General features: G+C 39.5%; 1 protein-coding gene across 2 annotated transcripts in view; it reads left to right on the top strand.

The window, feature by feature from the left end:
- LOC124869079 (phospholipid phosphatase-related protein type 5-like) overlaps positions 1-16,697 on the top strand; it is a 104,470-nt gene that overhangs the window by 81,505 nt on the left and 6,268 nt on the right. For both annotated transcript variants that reach the window (XM_047366804.1, XM_047366805.1), the window contains exons 4-6: positions 3,262-3,382; positions 6,876-7,126; positions 12,163-12,339. In XM_047366804.1, the coding sequence (XP_047222760.1) occupies positions 3,262-3,382; positions 6,876-7,126; positions 12,163-12,339 (549 nt within the window). The remainder of the gene's footprint in view (positions 1-3,261; positions 3,383-6,875; positions 7,127-12,162; positions 12,340-16,697) is intronic.

Below are 16,697 nucleotides of genomic sequence, written 5' to 3'. Positions count from 1 at the left end.
GATACACTCCAAGAGAGCGGTCAGTCCCGTCCTTTGGCCTTGACGTAAAGGAAAAATAGGATCTGACCATCAGCAGTCGACTAGGGATGAAACACGGTGGCGGTTTGTTTCCTCGAACTCCGTGTTTTTAGTTACATGTTAAACTCACGTCTTTGATTGGCAAAGTTAAATTTCTGGCCTTCCTAGTCCAGAAACCTCAGATATGACTTGTTCGTTGGCCAACGAGAGAGAATAAAGGAAGACTCCACGTGGGATCTCTTCTTCTCCAGAGGATGCTTCAGTTGCGTGGTAACCGTGTCAAGATTTCCAGCTGAAGGCGGGGTTTTCAACATGGAGGCCTCCATATACAGGTCCTTCTCAAAATATTAGCATATTGTGATAAAGTTCATTATTTTCCATAATGTCATGATGAAAATTTAACATTCATATATTTTAGATTCATTGCACACTAACTGAAATATTTCAGGCCTTTTATTGTCTTAATACGGATGATTTTGGCATACAGCTCATAAAAACCCAAAATTCCTGTCTCACAAAATTAGCATATTTAATCCGACCAATAAAAGAAAAGTGTTTTTAATACAAAAAACGTCAACCTTCAAATAATCATGTACAGTTATGCACTCAATACTTGGTCGGGAATCCTTTTGCAGAAATGACTGCTTCAATGCGGCGTGGCATGGAGGCAATCAGCCTGTGGCACTGCTGAGGTCTTATGGAGGCCCAGGATGCTTCGATAGCGGCCTTTAGCTCATCCAGAGGGTTGGGTCTTGAGTCTCTCAACGTTCTCTTCACAATATCCCACAGATTCTCTATGGGGTTCAGGTCAGGAGAGTTGGCAGGCCAATTGAACACAGTGATACCATGGTCAGTAAACCATTTACCAGTGGTTTTGGCACTGTGAGCAGGTGCCAGGTCGTGCTGAAAAATGAAATCTTCATCTCCATAAAGCTTTTCAGCAGATGGAAGTATGAAGTGCTCCAAAATCTCCTGATAGCTAGCTGCATTGACCCTGCCCTTGATAAAACACAGTGGACCAACACCAGCAACTGACACGGCACCCCAGACCATCACTGACTGTGGGTACTTGACACTGGACTTCTGGCATTTTGGCATTTCCTTCTCCCCAGTCTTCCTCCAGACTCTGGCACCTTGATTTCCGAATGACATGCAGAATTTGCTTTCATCCGAAAAAAGTACTTTGGACCACTGAGCAACAGTCCAGTGCTGCTTCTCTGTAGCCCAGGTCAGGCGCTTCTGCCGCTGTTTCTGGTTCAAAAGTGGCTTGACCTGGGGAATGCGGCACCTGTAGCCCATTTCCTGCACACGCCTGTGCACGGTGGCTCTGGATGTTTCTACTCCAGACTCAGTGCACTGCTTCCGCAGGTCCTCCAAGGTCTGGAATCGGCCCTTCTCTACAATCTTCCTCCGGGTCCGGTCACCTCTTCTCGTTGTGCAGCGTTTTCTGCCACACTTTTTCCTTCCCACAGACTTCCCACTGAGGTGCCTTGATACAGCACTCTGGGAACAGACTATTTGTTCAGAAATTTCTTTCTGTGTCTTACCCTCTTGCTTGAGGGGGTCAATAGTGGCCTTCTGGACAGCAGTCAGGTCGGCAGTCTTACCCATGATTGGGGTTTTGAGTGATGAACCAGGCTGGGAGTTTTAAAGGCCTCAGGAATCTTTTGCAGGTGTGTAGAGTTAACTCGTTGATTCAGATGATTAGGTTCATAGCTCGTTTAGAGACCCTTTTAATGATATGCTAATTTTGTGAGATAGGAATTTTGGGTTTTCATGAGCTGTATGCCAAAATCATCCGTATTAAGACAATAAAAGACCTGAAATATTTCAGTTAGTGTGCAAAGAATCTAAAATATATGAATGTTAAATTTTCATCATGACATTATGGAAAATAATGAACTTTATCACAATATGCTAATATTTTGAGAAGGACCTGTATAGCGCCCTGTGACGTCAGACTTGGGGCGTGTCATATCAGCCGCCATGTCCTGGATACAAAATGGCCGAAAGCACCAGGAGGCCTGGTGTCTGTGCAAGTAGTCCAATATTCAGCAACAAGTGGTCCAACATCAGTAAGAGATTATGCTGCTGCAATCAAAGATTCCTTTATGTTTGGTCATTCTGTACATCTTTACATGGAGCGCCAGGTGTTGTAGGTAACATCCACAATAAAGGGTAAGGGTTGTGGTGTTCTTTTTCTTTTTGAGTGAAACGTTGTTGATGGTGTGAGCACAGTAATGCTTTCCAGGCGGCAACAAAATTATGAAGAAGCATTGTCAAAGAAAATGTTGTGGGAGAACAATCTTATTCAGACAGATGAATGTACTGAAAACAGCATTAAATACCCCAGCATGCATAATTATCATCTTACAGGGCTTCTTGCTCCTCTGAGGTTACCTCTTACATGCAGAATACATCATTATTGATGGTGCACATGCCCAATTACCATCAATGAACCTTCCGCTGGTGGCTTTTAGTTCATAACATCAGTGCCAACGTAGCGTTCATCTGTCACACTGAGGGCAAGGAGCCTTGCTGCATTAGAATCATCCCACGCTCCTCACTCAGAGCCTTGCATATTGTATGAGCATGTAACCTACATCCATCCACGCCTGTGTTTGCAGACATCCCCTGACAAGACAAAATCCATAAGCAGACCATAATGTGTGGCTGGGTGTTTAGTCAGTTTATTCCCCTGTCAGAGGAAATCAAGGTCCAGCTGATTTAGCTTGAAACATTTCATGCTACTTTTCAAAACGGCCGCCAACCGCTGAGGGCAGATATTTAAATGGGTGCTCCAAATGTGTTTAGTCTGTATTAGTAAAACTGTGGCTATATGGTTGAGCCAAAACATTAAACACTTGGGATATTTTATCTAAATGATTTAAGCAGTGCTTGGTGATGATACAGACTTATTTTTTAAGGTTATAAAATATAGTGGAGCCATTGTTTAATAAAGCTCCAGAAAATTGTGCATAAAAAGTGAAAGAAATAGCAGGTTTCTCACTGATTACAGAAAACTGAAGGTGTCGGGATTTTATATAAGAACGGAAAAGCGGCAACATGATGGGGGAAATTTTTAATCACGGAGCGTCTGAGGGAGAAAAACTCATGAATAATTTTGCTACGCACCATATTAAACAGGCAGAATATTTATAGAAGCTGATCAGCCCTCAACCATGCTGTTTTAGCGTTGTCTGACAAAACATGTTTGTCTCCACTTTGCTGCTTGTGTCCCAGATTCTGATCGGGGAAGTGACGAGCTTCTTTGTGAAGACGGAGGGATCTCAGGAGAAAACCATAGTGACCGCTGAGTGCTGTTATTTCAACCCTCTCCTCCGGAGGATCGTACGTTTTCTAGGTCAGTCTCAGTCCAGTGGATAAGAGGTGCTAAAGTTTCATTTACCTTCAGTGTATTTTATTGGGATTTTATCTTACAGACCAACACAATGTGGTGCAGCAATGTGTAGTGGTAGGAAAGTAATACATACAGTTACTGTAAGTCCCAAATTATTCATTTCCTTGGTAGATTTAGCTTGTTATCATTATGTTATTTAATTTTACCAACATGTTTCCTCTGACTGCAAGTAATATGAACATATTAAAGTGGCCCTGCACTTTCCAGACGTACATTTTACATCGTAGACTTGGAGCCCATCACCAAAGACAAATCTTACAAACACCAGAGGAAATATGTAAAAAGCTCATCAGCAATTATACAAAGGGATTGTTTGCTGCTGGGTCAATAATGAGTTTTCCACTAATTACTGAGAAGGTAACAAATAACTTTTAAAATGTTTTATTTCCTGCAAGAAGAATGGCTTAAAATCCCTCTGACCACTGTGCAGGACTTGTATATGTCATTCCCAAGACGAATTGACGCTGTATTGGCCGCAAAAGGAGGCCCTACACCATACTAATAAATTATTGTGGTCTAAAACCAGGTGTTTCAGTTTCATTGTCCAACCCCTGTAGTTGAACACTGGAGCCACGGTAAAAAGAAGGAAACATCCGATCCAGACTTATTAGATGACATAAAACAGGCATATCTAATCATTATTTAGGGTAGAATAAATACGACCTCAGCTGAACAACTATCATGCCAATCATTATTTAACAGAAACTAAGCCAAAATCTAGAAGCAGTGTGTGAGAACCCAAACCCATCCTCACTGTTTCCATAAAATGTTACAATTTCAGTAACAGGCAGCTGCACTCCTTTACCTTATCATCAAGCCTGATCACTTCTATAAAATCAGAGGTTATGGCACAGTGCTGGTCTAAAACATGAAGCAGTGTTTAAATAAAACGCAAGAAGTAAAAACGAGCAATTTTAGAAAATCAGCGGTTGTTCCTGTACAGACTTTTTTCCTTATAATTGCGGCTCTATCGTTCTCCATTGACTAAGATGTTTTCCAAAGCCGTTCAGGACCCTGAGGTCACATGGTGCAATGCTCTGGTAAACAAAACAAAACAAAAACAAAAAAACTGTGGCCACATCTTAGGCTCCTCATATTCGGCCCTGTGTTAAAGCCACAGGACCCAGGGCCTCTGACAGTCCATCATGAACTCCTCTGTATAAAAACAGTTTGAAAAGCGGGTCAGATACGAGCTGGACCAAATCCATTCCGCCTGATTCTATGCAAGCAGTTTACCTCTGATGTTTCTGCAGAGTAAGAAGAAGTCTTTTCTCTTCCATTAGTCTCAGTAGGACTTCACTGACTGGAGAAAACGTCTAGTAATCGCGTGACTCCTGACCCTTTGAAAACAATAACCAGCAGCATGTGCATGTAATATATACATCTAGTATAGCAATAATATGAAGCTGATTTAAATTCCAAACAAGTCTGCCTTTTTTTAAATAAAGATGGGATTCTGATGTCATTTTGGGGACTTAATCCAGGTATTTAATAGATATAGATTTTTAAATGTCGCCCATCATTAGACCCGGGGCTATTCAAAAAACTTCCAGGTTTTATTTCCTTTTGGGATGAACAAAGCATTTTTGAACTGAATTTATTTAAATACAGTGTATATGTGTTATTATCAATCATTGAAATCTAATCTTAACAAAAAAACAGTAAATTTTAAAGCCACCTGAGAATCTGTGGAGGGGGCAAAAGATTAGGGTTATGGCAAGTGGCCTTTCAACCTCAAAGACTTGGGGCTCATCACTAAAGACAATTCATTAAAAGACCAGTGGACATAAGCAAAAAGGTGCACCGCAATTTTACCACCGGTTATTAAGGAGGGTAAAAATACGCTAGGACCTATTTTTTTAAATAAAATATAAATGTAAATTTATTTTTTTTATGAAATGTTAAATAAGAATAATTTCAGAGTGGATGTCTTTTTACATTGTTTTAATATTTAATTTTTTTCAGAAACAAACATCTCGGCATTTTAACATCAATTTTGATTCTAAATCTGAATAATTTTGGACTTAATTGTAATTTAAAATGCTTTTGGGGGAAAAAATATATGTGGCCTGTCATTGTATTTAGTCCCTTAAATACCCCTAAATAGAATCCAGTGCAACCAATTGCCTTTAAAGCGCACCTACCTAATTTATTAGTTTAAATTGTCAGGTTAAAACTGAGAAAAACAGCAATTCACTCAGCAACATAGTTTAGGGGATATTGCCTGGACAGATCAGTCTCCTCTGGTTTATAATGAGCATATGGAACAACAAACAGGTTTTGGCTTGATGATGTTAATAAATGTACCAGTGGGATAATTCAGTAGTTAGCAATGAACGGGTAAACAGCGCAGTGATGCTAAAAATGAAAAATAAAAATAAATCCCAAACTTTGAACATGTCACCAAGCTCTGTTTAGTCCATCCTCTGAAAACAAAGATTGAGGCATTACTGCAAACCTTCCATGACATGGCCATTCACCTAAACTTGACAGGCCGGGCAAGGAAAGCATTAATCAGTGCAGCAGTCAGGATGTCTATGGTAACTCTTGAGGAGCTGCAGAGATCCACACCTCAGGTAAGAGAATCTGTTGACAGGACGTCTAGTGGTTGTTCACCACTCAAATCTTTATGGAAAGAAGTGGACCAAAAGAAAGCCATATTACAGCAAATATGTGGAAGAAAGTGCTCTGGTCAGACAAGGCCAAAGTTAAACTTTTTGACAAACATGAAAAACGATGTGGTGGCAGCATCATGCTGTGGGGATGCTTTTCTTCAACAGGGACAGGAGGGTGGTCAGAGCTGATGAGAAAGTAAATAGAGACTGGCTTTCCATCAGGGCAAGGACTCATACCGCCAGAGCTACGGTTTATATGAAATCATATTCATGTGTTAGAATGGCCCAGTCAAAGTCCAGGCCTAAATCCAACTGAGAAACTGTGGCAAGACTTGGAGATGGTTGTTCACATGCTCTCCATCCAATCTGACTGAGCTCGACCAATGCTGCAGAAAGGAATGAGCAATGTTTCAGTGTCAGGATGTGCAAAGCTCACAGGCTTGGCCTAAAAGGCTAAACTGCTGTAACTCCAGCAAAATGTGATTCCAGGAAGTATTGACTCAGGGGAGATGAATCCATGGCACAATTTTCAGATTTTTACTCATGAAAACTGTTTAAAACCATCTATCATATTCCTTCTACTTCATAATAATGTGTTGGTTTATCGCATAGATCCCAGTGAAATATATTGAATGTTGTGGGTGTAATGTGATGGGTATGAATATTTTCGCACTATAAGTAGCACTATAAGTAGCACTATAAGTAGCACAAAGCAGCAATATTTTTTTACTATGCTATTTTTTATACTATTGCTTGATTCTGACCCTAAATCCTCCCACCTCTCTTCATATCTTTACTCATACCCTCTCTTCATTCCCCAGGTGTCTACTCCTTTGGTCTCTTTGCCACCACCATCTTTGCTAATGCCGGTCAGGTGGTGACAGGAAACCAGACACCTCACTTCCTGTCCACCTGCAGACCTAATTACACAGCTCTGGGTTGCCAGTCTCCTCTGCAGTACATCACAGAGAATCGAGCTTGCACAGGAAACCCATACCTGGTGGCGTCCGCCCGCAAATCCTTCCCCTCCAAAGATGCAGCGCTCAGCTTTTATTCAGCCATTTACACAGTGGTAGGAAATCTATTTTTAGGGAATTGGTGACGGGGACTCTTCAGCTGAGACAATGTGATGTTAAACTTACTTGACTGTTACGTCACAAAGATGCTTCTTTGCTTATTTCAAATTAGTTAAATAAAGGTCTTAGGTGCTGTCCAGTACAAATAGATTGTTAAAGCAATATTTGACTGTTGATCAAGTTCATTGTTAACAAGAACTTGTTTTACATTCAGCTCATGCAGGTTAAAACTGAATTTATTCATGTTCACAATTCACCACCTGTGGAAAAATTGAATTCATGTATTAATTACTTCCTGCTCAATCTAAATATTTTACATAAAGAGACATTTCAAAGAATATGCAGGTCATGAGATGATTTGCCAATTCGTATGGGGATTATGCCTTGATTTAGCAATAGCTAGCTGCAGCTTCATTCCTCTGCTCATTTCTGCTAAGTCAAACCCACCTTGAGACTCCCTGCCTGCAGTTGGCTCCCACACAGTAACAACCAAACACAGGGTGCAAAAATAAAATCTGTAGGTCTTGATGATTGGTGCATTATTCTGTAGTTTATTCTGTTAAGATTAAAACGATGAGGAAGACTTTATTGAAATTCTATTGCCTTTAAGGGAAAATGTTTCAGCTCTTTGTGTTTGCCCCCTTGCAGATTTCTGTTTTTGCTTTTTGTCATGCTTCAGTGTTTCAGATCTTAAAAGATCAAACATAATCAGAGTAAATAGAAAAAGAGGTTTTTTAAATAAAGATTTCATTTGTTAAGGAAAAAAATCTATCAAACCAATCTGGCCCTGTGTGAAAAGGTATTTTACCTCTAAAGCTAATAGCTATTTGTGCCACCCTGAGCAGCAACAACTGATATCAAGAGTTTGCAATAACTGTAATGATTCTTTAACATCGCCACTGAGGAATTTGGCCAACCCTCCTTTGCAGAAATGTTTTAATTCAGCCACGTTGCAGGTTTTTCCAGTATGAACGGCCTGTTTAGGCTCATACTACAGTATCTGAACAGTATGTGAGCTGGATTTAAGTCTAGACTTTGGCTAGGCCACTCCAAAACGTTTTTTTAATCAGAAGGGGGGCTTTGCTTTTGTGCTTTTGGATCGTTGCCCAAAGTGTAAATGGGCTTAAGGTCCTGTACTGATGACTGGACATTCTCCTGCAGATATTTTGGTAGAGGGCAAAATTCATAAATGCATCAATTATGGCGAGTCGTCCAATCACAGAGAACTGTGCTCAGCTCACGTTTGTAATGTAGAAAAACAGAATCATTCATTTCAAAGTTCTCCAAACAGTTAGTTCCACTTTTAGTAGATTGCAGCTGCATCACAGCTGGAGGATTACTGGGTGGTTGTTCAGACATGGCTCTTAGATGGTTGGTTGTCTGTAAATTACAGAATAACCTGCTGTGGAATTGCCTAGAAATAAACAACAAGGAAAGTTCATTGTTCAATACATTCACTTTAAAAAAGAAACTTATTAAAATATTCTCATTATATATAAATCACCTGTTACAGTTCTGAATGTCCATATTGAATGTTGCCAAGGTTTCTCTCAAAGATCTGCGTGCATTATGTCATCATTAGCATTTACAAGAAGCTTTTCATTTTCCTTGTTAGTTTGACACATTTCCATGAGAATCCTTAGATGTGTTTTTTGCCAGTGGGTTTACAGTTTGCCTTCAGAGACTGCCAACAGCTCACTGGTTGTTGCCCCTCAGCTTCCACAAAGTGCCAATCAGAAGAACTTGGGCTTTGAGGAATGGGATCCTTGTTGATGCACCAGCTGAAAAAGCTGTCTTAAAATGGTAGAATAGCAAAAGAAAAAGGAACTATTAAATAAATGAAACAACTGCTCAAATGGAGTACTGAGTTAAATTGGACTCCAGCCTTCTAATGCGTTGTTTTTGTTGAAGTTTATGAAAATTGTCATGAATCAAGAATATCAGAAAAATATTGTCTTTATAAGTATCTTTAAAAACATCCAAAAACTAATCACCTAAAATACTAAAAGACTGTCATTTTAATAATTGTATTTTCTTTCTGTTTAACCAGATACTACTGCAGTAACACTTCAGATTATTTCCCTGAAATGTTCAAATGTACAGGGATAGGACAATGAAACTGAAACACCTTTTTATTGTGGGAGGTTTCATGGCTAAATTGGACCAGCCTGGTAGCCAGTCTTCATTGATTGCACATTGCACCAGTAAGAGCAGAGTGTGAAGGTTCAATTAGCAGGGTAAGAGCACAGTTTTGCTCAAAATATTGAAATGCACACAACATTATGGGTGACATACCAGAGTTCAAAAGAGGACAAATTGTTGGTGCACGTCTTGCTGGCGCATCTGTGACCAAGACAGCAAGTCTTTGTGATGTATCAAGAGCCACGATATCCAGGGTAATGTCAGCATATCACCAAGAAGGACGAACCACATCCAACAGGATTAACTGTGGACGCAAGAGGAAGTTGTCTGAAAGGGATGTTCGGGTGCTAACCCGGATTGTATCCAAAAAACATAAAACCACGGCTTCCCAAATCACGGCAGAATTAAATGTGCACCTCAACTCTCCTGTTTCCACCAGAACTGTCCATCAGGAGCTTCCACAGGGTCAATATACACGGCCGGGCTGCTATAGCCAAACCTTTGGTCACTCATGCCAAAGCCAAACGTCAGTTTCAATGGTGCAAAGAGCACAAATCTTGGGCTGTGGACAATGTGAAACATGTATTGTTCTCTGATGAGTCCACCTTTACTATTTTCCTCACATCCGGGAGAGTTACGGTGTGGAGAAGCCTCAAAGAAGCGTACCACCCAGACTGTTGCATGCCCAGAGTGAAGCATGGGGGTGGATCAGTGATGGTTTGGGCTGCCATATCATGGCATTCCCTTGGCCCAATACTTGTGCTAGATGGGCGCGTCACTGCCAAGGACTACCGAACCATTCTTGAGGACCATGTGCATCCAATGGTTCAAACATTGTATCCTGAAGGCGGTGCCGTGTATCAGGATAACAATGCACCAATACACACAGCAAGACTGGTGAAAGATTGGTTTGATGAACATGAAAGTGAAGTTGAACATCTACCATGGCCTGCACAGTCACCAGATCTAAATATTATTGAGCCACTTTGGGGTGTTTTGGAGGAACGAGTCAGGAAACGTTTTCCTCCACCAGTATCACGTAGTGACCTGGCCACTATCCTGCAAGAACAATGGCTTAAAATCCCTCTGACCACTGTGCAGGACTTGTATATGTCATTCCCAAGATGAATTGACGCTGTATTGGCCGCAAAAGGAGGCCCTACACCATACTAATAAATTATTGTGGTCTAAAACCAGGTGTTTCAGTTTCATTGTCCAACCCCTGTAGTTGAACACTGGAGCCACGGTAAAAAGAAGGAAACATCCGATCCAGACTTATTAGATGACATAAAACAGGCATATCTAATCATTATTTAGGGTAGAATAAATACGACCTCAGCTGAACAACTATCATGCCAATCATTATTTAACAGAAACTAAGCCAAAATCTAGAAGCAGTGTGTGAGAACCCAAACCCATCCTCACTGTTTCCATAAAATGTTACAATTTCAGTAACAGGCAGCTGCACTCATTTACCTTATCATCAAGCCTGATCACTTCTATAAAATCAGAGGTTATGGCACAGTGCTGGTCTAAAACATGAAGCAGTGTTTAAATAAAACGCAAGAAGTAAAAACGAGCAATTTTAGAAAATCAGCGGTTGTTCCTGTACAGACTTTTTTCCTTATAATTGCGGCTCTATCGTTCTCCACTGACTAAGATGTTTTCCAAAGCCGTTCAGGACCCTGAGGTCACATGGTGCAATGCTCTGGTAAACAAAACAAACAAAAAAAAAAAAAACTGTGGCCACATCTTAGGCTCCTCATATTCGGCCCTGTGTTAAAGCCACAGGACCCAGGGCCTCTGACAGTCCATCATGAACTCCTCTGTATAAAAACAGTTTGAAAAGCGGGTCAGATACGAGCTGGACCAAATCCATTCCGCCTGATTCTATGCAAGCAGTTTACCTCTGATGTTTCTGCAGAGTAAGAAGAAGTCTTTTCTCTTCCATTAGTCTCAGTAGGACTTCACTGACTGGAGAAAACGTCTAGTAATCGCGTGACTCCTGACCCTTTGAAAACAATAACCAGCAGCATGTGCATGTAATATATACATCTAGTATAGCAATAATATGAAGCTGATTTAAATTCCAAACAAGTCTGCCTTTTTTTAAATAAAGATGGGATTCTGATGTCATTTTGGGGACTTAATCCAGGTATTTAATAGATATAGATTTTTAAATGTCGCCCATCATTAGACCCGGGGCTATTCAAAAAACTTCCAGGTTTTATTTCCCTTTGGGATGAACAAAGCATTTTTGAACTGAATTTATTTAAATACAGTGTATATGTGTTATTATCAATCATTGAAATCTAATCTTGACAAAAAAAACAGTAAATTTTAAAGCCACCTGAGAATCTGTGGAGGGGGCTAAAGATTAGGGTTATGGCAAGTGGCCTTTCAACCTCAAAGACTTGGGGCTCATCACTAAAGACAATTCATTAAAAGACCAGTGGACATAAGCAAAAAGGTGCACCGCAATTTTACCACCGGTTATTAAGGAGGGTAAAAATACGCTAGAACCTATTTTTTAAAATAAAATATAAATGTAAAAATTGTAAATTGCTTTGACATTGTTTTATTATCTTTTCAAACAGGCTTGTCTCATAAACACATTTGGGCTTAGTTGTATATTGTATTTGCACACAGAATCTTTCTCCAGTAGTTTTTAGACGCTTTAAACAGAACCTGGATGTGTGTTTTTCTGTGCTTTCTGTTTGTGTTCAACCACTCAGCAGCTATAAAATGGCAGCTGATTGCGCCCTCTTGTGGCCTGATCAACCTCTACATCCTGCTGAACCAGTGACGCTGCGACGCTGTGTTTCTTCTGCTTCACTTAAATCTAAATATCAAAAAGATTTATTTTTTTTATTTAATGTTTGTCTTACAGATGTATGTGACATTGGTGTTTCGGACCAAAGGAACCCGTCTGATGAAGCCCACTTTATGCCTGGTGCTTCTGTCTCTGGCTGTGTTGGTGGGGGTAGTGAGAGTGACGGAGCACAGGAACCACTGGAACGACGTCCTGGCTGGTTTTGTCACTGGAGGGGCCATCGCTGCGTTCCTGGTGAGGGGAAGCTAAGAGGGAGATGGTGCAGAAAACGGGTGTGGAAGGAACATAAGACTTCCTCTTAAATCTGTAGAGCCGTTCAGCTAAACTGAGACAAACATGGCTGTTGTACAGTCGTGGAAAGCAAAGAACAGTCCGTTACAAATCAGAACATACATATTAAAAGGTTCTGGTCTCTACCAGGTTGAGTTCTAACTTCAAGTGCACCAAACCACAACAGATTCCACACTGTTTTTTATTGAGCAAAACAATAATAAGATTTACACTGTATGAAAATTAACTATGTCCCCTCGTTTGATATCTTCAAGAACTGCTTTAGCAACAACAGTTTGAGTCCTTCACACCATTTTGGGGGAACTTTATCTCACTCTTCAGCATGCACAGGGTCCCAAAACAGCATTTCAATCCAGTGTAGGTCAGGACTTAGACTGGGCCATTGCAACACAATCCCTTGTTTTTCAGCCATTCTGTTATAGATTTGTAGATTGGATTTTTGTTTATTCATCTGTGGTGTATAGGAGCCCAGCGTGAGCACCCTCAATTTCGTTGTTCCCCCAAGTACAATGACAATAAAGGCTATTCTATTCTAGTCTAGTCTAGTCTAGTCTAGTCTAGTCTATTCTAGTCTAGTCTAGTCTAGTCTATTCTAGTCTAGTCTAGTCTAGTCTAGTCTATTCTAGTCTAGTCTATTCTAGTCTAGTCTATTGTAGTCTAGTCTAGTCTAGTCTAGTCTAGTCTATTCTAGTCTAGTCTAGTCTAGTCTAGTCTAGTCTAGTCTAGTCTATTCTAGTCTAGTCTAGTCTAGTCTATTCTAGTCTAGTCTATTCTAGTCTAGTCTATTGTAGTCTAGTCTAGTCTAGTCTAGTCTAGTCTATTCTAGTCTAGTCTAGTCTAGTCTAGTCTATTGTAGTCTATTCTAGTCTAGTCTAGTCTAGTCTATTCTAGTCTAGTCTAGTCTAGTCTATTCTAGTCTAGTCTATTCTAGTCTAGTCTATTGTAGTCTAGTCTAGTCTAGTCTATTCTAGTCTAGTCTAGTCTAGTCTAGTCTAGTCTAGTCTATTCTAGTCTAGTCTAGTCTAGTCTATTCTAGTCTAGTCTAGTCTAGTCTATTCTAGTCTAGTCTATTCTAGTCTAGTCTATTGTAGTCTAGTCTAGTCTAGTCTAGTCTAGTCTATTCTAGTCTAGTCTAGTCTAGTCTAGTCTAGTCTAGTCTATTCTAGTCTAGTCTAGTCTAGTCTATTCTAGTCTAGTCTATTCTAGTCTAGTCTATTGTAGTCTAGTCTAGTCTAGTCTAGTCTAGTCTATTCTAGTCTAGTCTAGTCTAGTCTAGTCTATTGTAGTCTATTCTAGTCTAGTCTAGTCTAGTCTATTCTAGTCTAGTCTAGTCTAGTCTATTCTAGTCTAGTCTATTCTAGTCTAGTCTATTGTAGTCTAGTCTAGTCTAGTCTATTCTAGTCTAGTCTAGTCTAGTCTAGTCTAGTCTAGTCTAGTCTATTCTAGTCTAGTCTAGTCTAGTCTATTCTAGTCTAGTCTAGTCTAGTCTAGTCTATTCTAGTCTAGTCTATTCTAGTCTAGTCTATTGTAGTCTAGTCTAGTCTAGTCTAGTCTAGTCTATTCTAGTCTAGTCTAGTCTAGTCTAGTCTAGTCTAGTCTATTCTAGTCTAGTCTAGTCTAGTCTATTCTAGTCTAGTCTAGTCTAGTCTATTCTAGTCTAGTCTATTCTAGTCTAGTCTATTGTAGTCTAGTCTAGTCTAGTCTATTCTAGTCTAGTCTAGTCTAGTCTAGTCTAGTCTAGTCTAGTCTATTCTAGTCTAGTCTAGTCTAGTCTATTCTAGTCTAGTCTAGTCTAGTCTAGTCTATTCTAGTCTAGTCTATTCTAGTCTAGTCTATTGTAGTCTAGTCTAGTCTAGTCTAGTCTAGTCTATTCTAGTCTAGTCTAGTCTAGTCTAGTCTAGTCTAGTCTAGTCTAGTCTATTCTAGTCTAGTCTATTGCAGTCTAGTCTAGTCTAGTCTATTCTAGTCTAGTCTAGTCTAGTCTATTCTAGTCTAGTCTAGTCTAGTCTAGTCTAGTCTATTCTAGTCTATTCTAGTCTAGTCTAGTCTAGTCTATTCTAGTCTATTGTAGTCTAGTCTAGTCTATTCTAGTCTAGTCTAGTCTAGTCTAGTCTAGTCTAGTTCTAGTCTAGTCTAGTCTATTGTAGTCTAGTCTAGTCTAGTCTATTCTAGTCTATTCTATTCTATTTTATTCTGTTCTATCAGACACAGATTGCTTTACTCTAGAGTGCTTTGGTAAACATGAGAATGCACAATAACTGTGTTTTGCTGATATGCTGTGTTTGGTTATTGCCAAACTGCTTTATATTGTTTTTAGGTGAAAGAGGCTTTCTAATGGCAACCCTTTTAAAGAAGCCATATTGATTATGTATTCGCGGTTCCATTATGATCTTCTGGTTCTATTATGAACTCTTAAGCATTTTACAGTCTGACCTTTCCAGGGAAACCACTTCAGGGAAGATCTTTTTTTTTTTAATTTGGGAAAAATCTTTCCCAGAGTAGAATAATGGAGCTGTATGCTCCAAAACAGCAAAACAACAAACTGATCAGTTATTTAAGTGCATTAATTAGCAGACGCTGGCTGCTACTGTTCCTGCTAAGCTCTATGAAAGCAGCAAGGGTGTACTTAATTGTTTATGTTCCAAATAGTGTTTCCACCTTGGTTTTATTTGTGCATAATAAATAAAGATAATGTGGAATCTGTTTTTTTGTTTTTTCAAGGCCATATTACTGGATAATGTCCTGATGCACTGTATCACCAATGCTAGAAGTGGCCACACTCAGTTTTTGCACCGTACAGTCATCTCATCAGTAATTTAGGAGGCCTATTTTTGTCATTGTAAATGTAACAGTTGAACTTTAACATATCAGCCTGTTTTGCTTCCGATTCACATTGTGTATCTACTTTAAAACAAGCCTGACTGAAATGGACCCAGAAATTTTAACACGTGACCAATTGCAAATTGGTCATGTTGTGCAGTTGATAGAGAGCAATTTATTGCTGATTGCTACTTTATTTACAGCATGACGTAGATTTCACTCTTTATATTGAAATCAGTTCAGTTTATATTGCATTAACTCACAACACGTCGTCCCAAGGCACTTTACAAAGTCAATTCAGTCAAATCAGACAGATTTCAAGTCAGGTACATACATTCCAATTAATCCTAACTTTCAAACAGTGCAGCCAGATTTTTAAAGATTTTCTATCTTAGGAAACCCAGCAGATGGCATCGAGTCAGTGTTTATATGACTGTAATAGTTGGTTTCAGGATCTAATAACAAAAATGACCTTGTCAAGTACATTCATTATTTAGATTAGAAGCAGAGGCAGCATCAAATTGTGTTTGTAGGAGAGTAGTCACAGAAAAACTGATATTTTAAAACAAAACCCAAATAACTACAGAGTGTAGCACCCTATGTCAGTGATTAGTGCCGCTAGTAGGGCTGGCATTACTAAAACAGCAGTCTTTGTCTGTTTTCCCTCGAGAATGTGGATCTTTACCTTACTGCTGAGATTTCCAAAATGCTATTAACATATTCAAATCCAGCATGTTCTGTGACAGATAGAGGTTGAAACCTTACAGGGATAAAACAGTGCAACTCTGCTATAATACATGCATCCTTCCTCCTCTCTGTCTCTCCCACAGCCTAAAGGAACCGCAGACATGACTTAACATGTCACAGAAAATACTGTTTCCTTTGGAAGAGCTTCCTCCACCTTTTGTGTTTCCTCTGATTTCATTCTTAAACACTTTCTTGATACTGAAAAAGAAGCACGGTGCATTCACTAGATGCAAAAAGACAGGATTTATCAGTGTCTCACTGAGCAGTCACCGTTCAAATCCAATCAAACTGAAAACTGTCCAATTCTAGTCACCAGCAGTTGTGTTAGTGCATCTCTGATTTGTTCCCTTAGGTTTCTTAATATTTTTTTCCACAGGCGAAAGAAAGTTACATTCAAAAACATTCTTGGCGATTGGTTTGGCATCAGTGAGCGTTCTTAATGGATACCTGCTGATTCTGATTTGGCCCTATTGTGATTTTAAAAGGTTTTTTTTAACGGACTAAGAAACATTAAAAGAGGTAGTAGTTTTGAATCCAACAGAAAATTACAATATTATCCCTTCTTATGCTTCAAAGCATGTGTACCTGACCTGTATTTGATTTTTATTAACTGTAAAAAACTGTATCAAAGTACATGCTCTGGATTGATGCAATAATATACTGAAAATAGTGGGGTTTTTTTTTTCATTTTTGAGCTCCAGCTTACTGATCAGTGCACCTCTGTTTGTTAACAT

Source organism: Girardinichthys multiradiatus, chromosome 5 (assembly GCF_021462225.1).
Source record: "Girardinichthys multiradiatus isolate DD_20200921_A chromosome 5, DD_fGirMul_XY1, whole genome shotgun sequence".
Classification (NCBI taxonomy): Eukaryota; Metazoa; Chordata; class Actinopteri; order Cyprinodontiformes; family Goodeidae; genus Girardinichthys; species Girardinichthys multiradiatus.
This window is presented reverse-complemented; position numbering and strand designations above follow the sequence as displayed.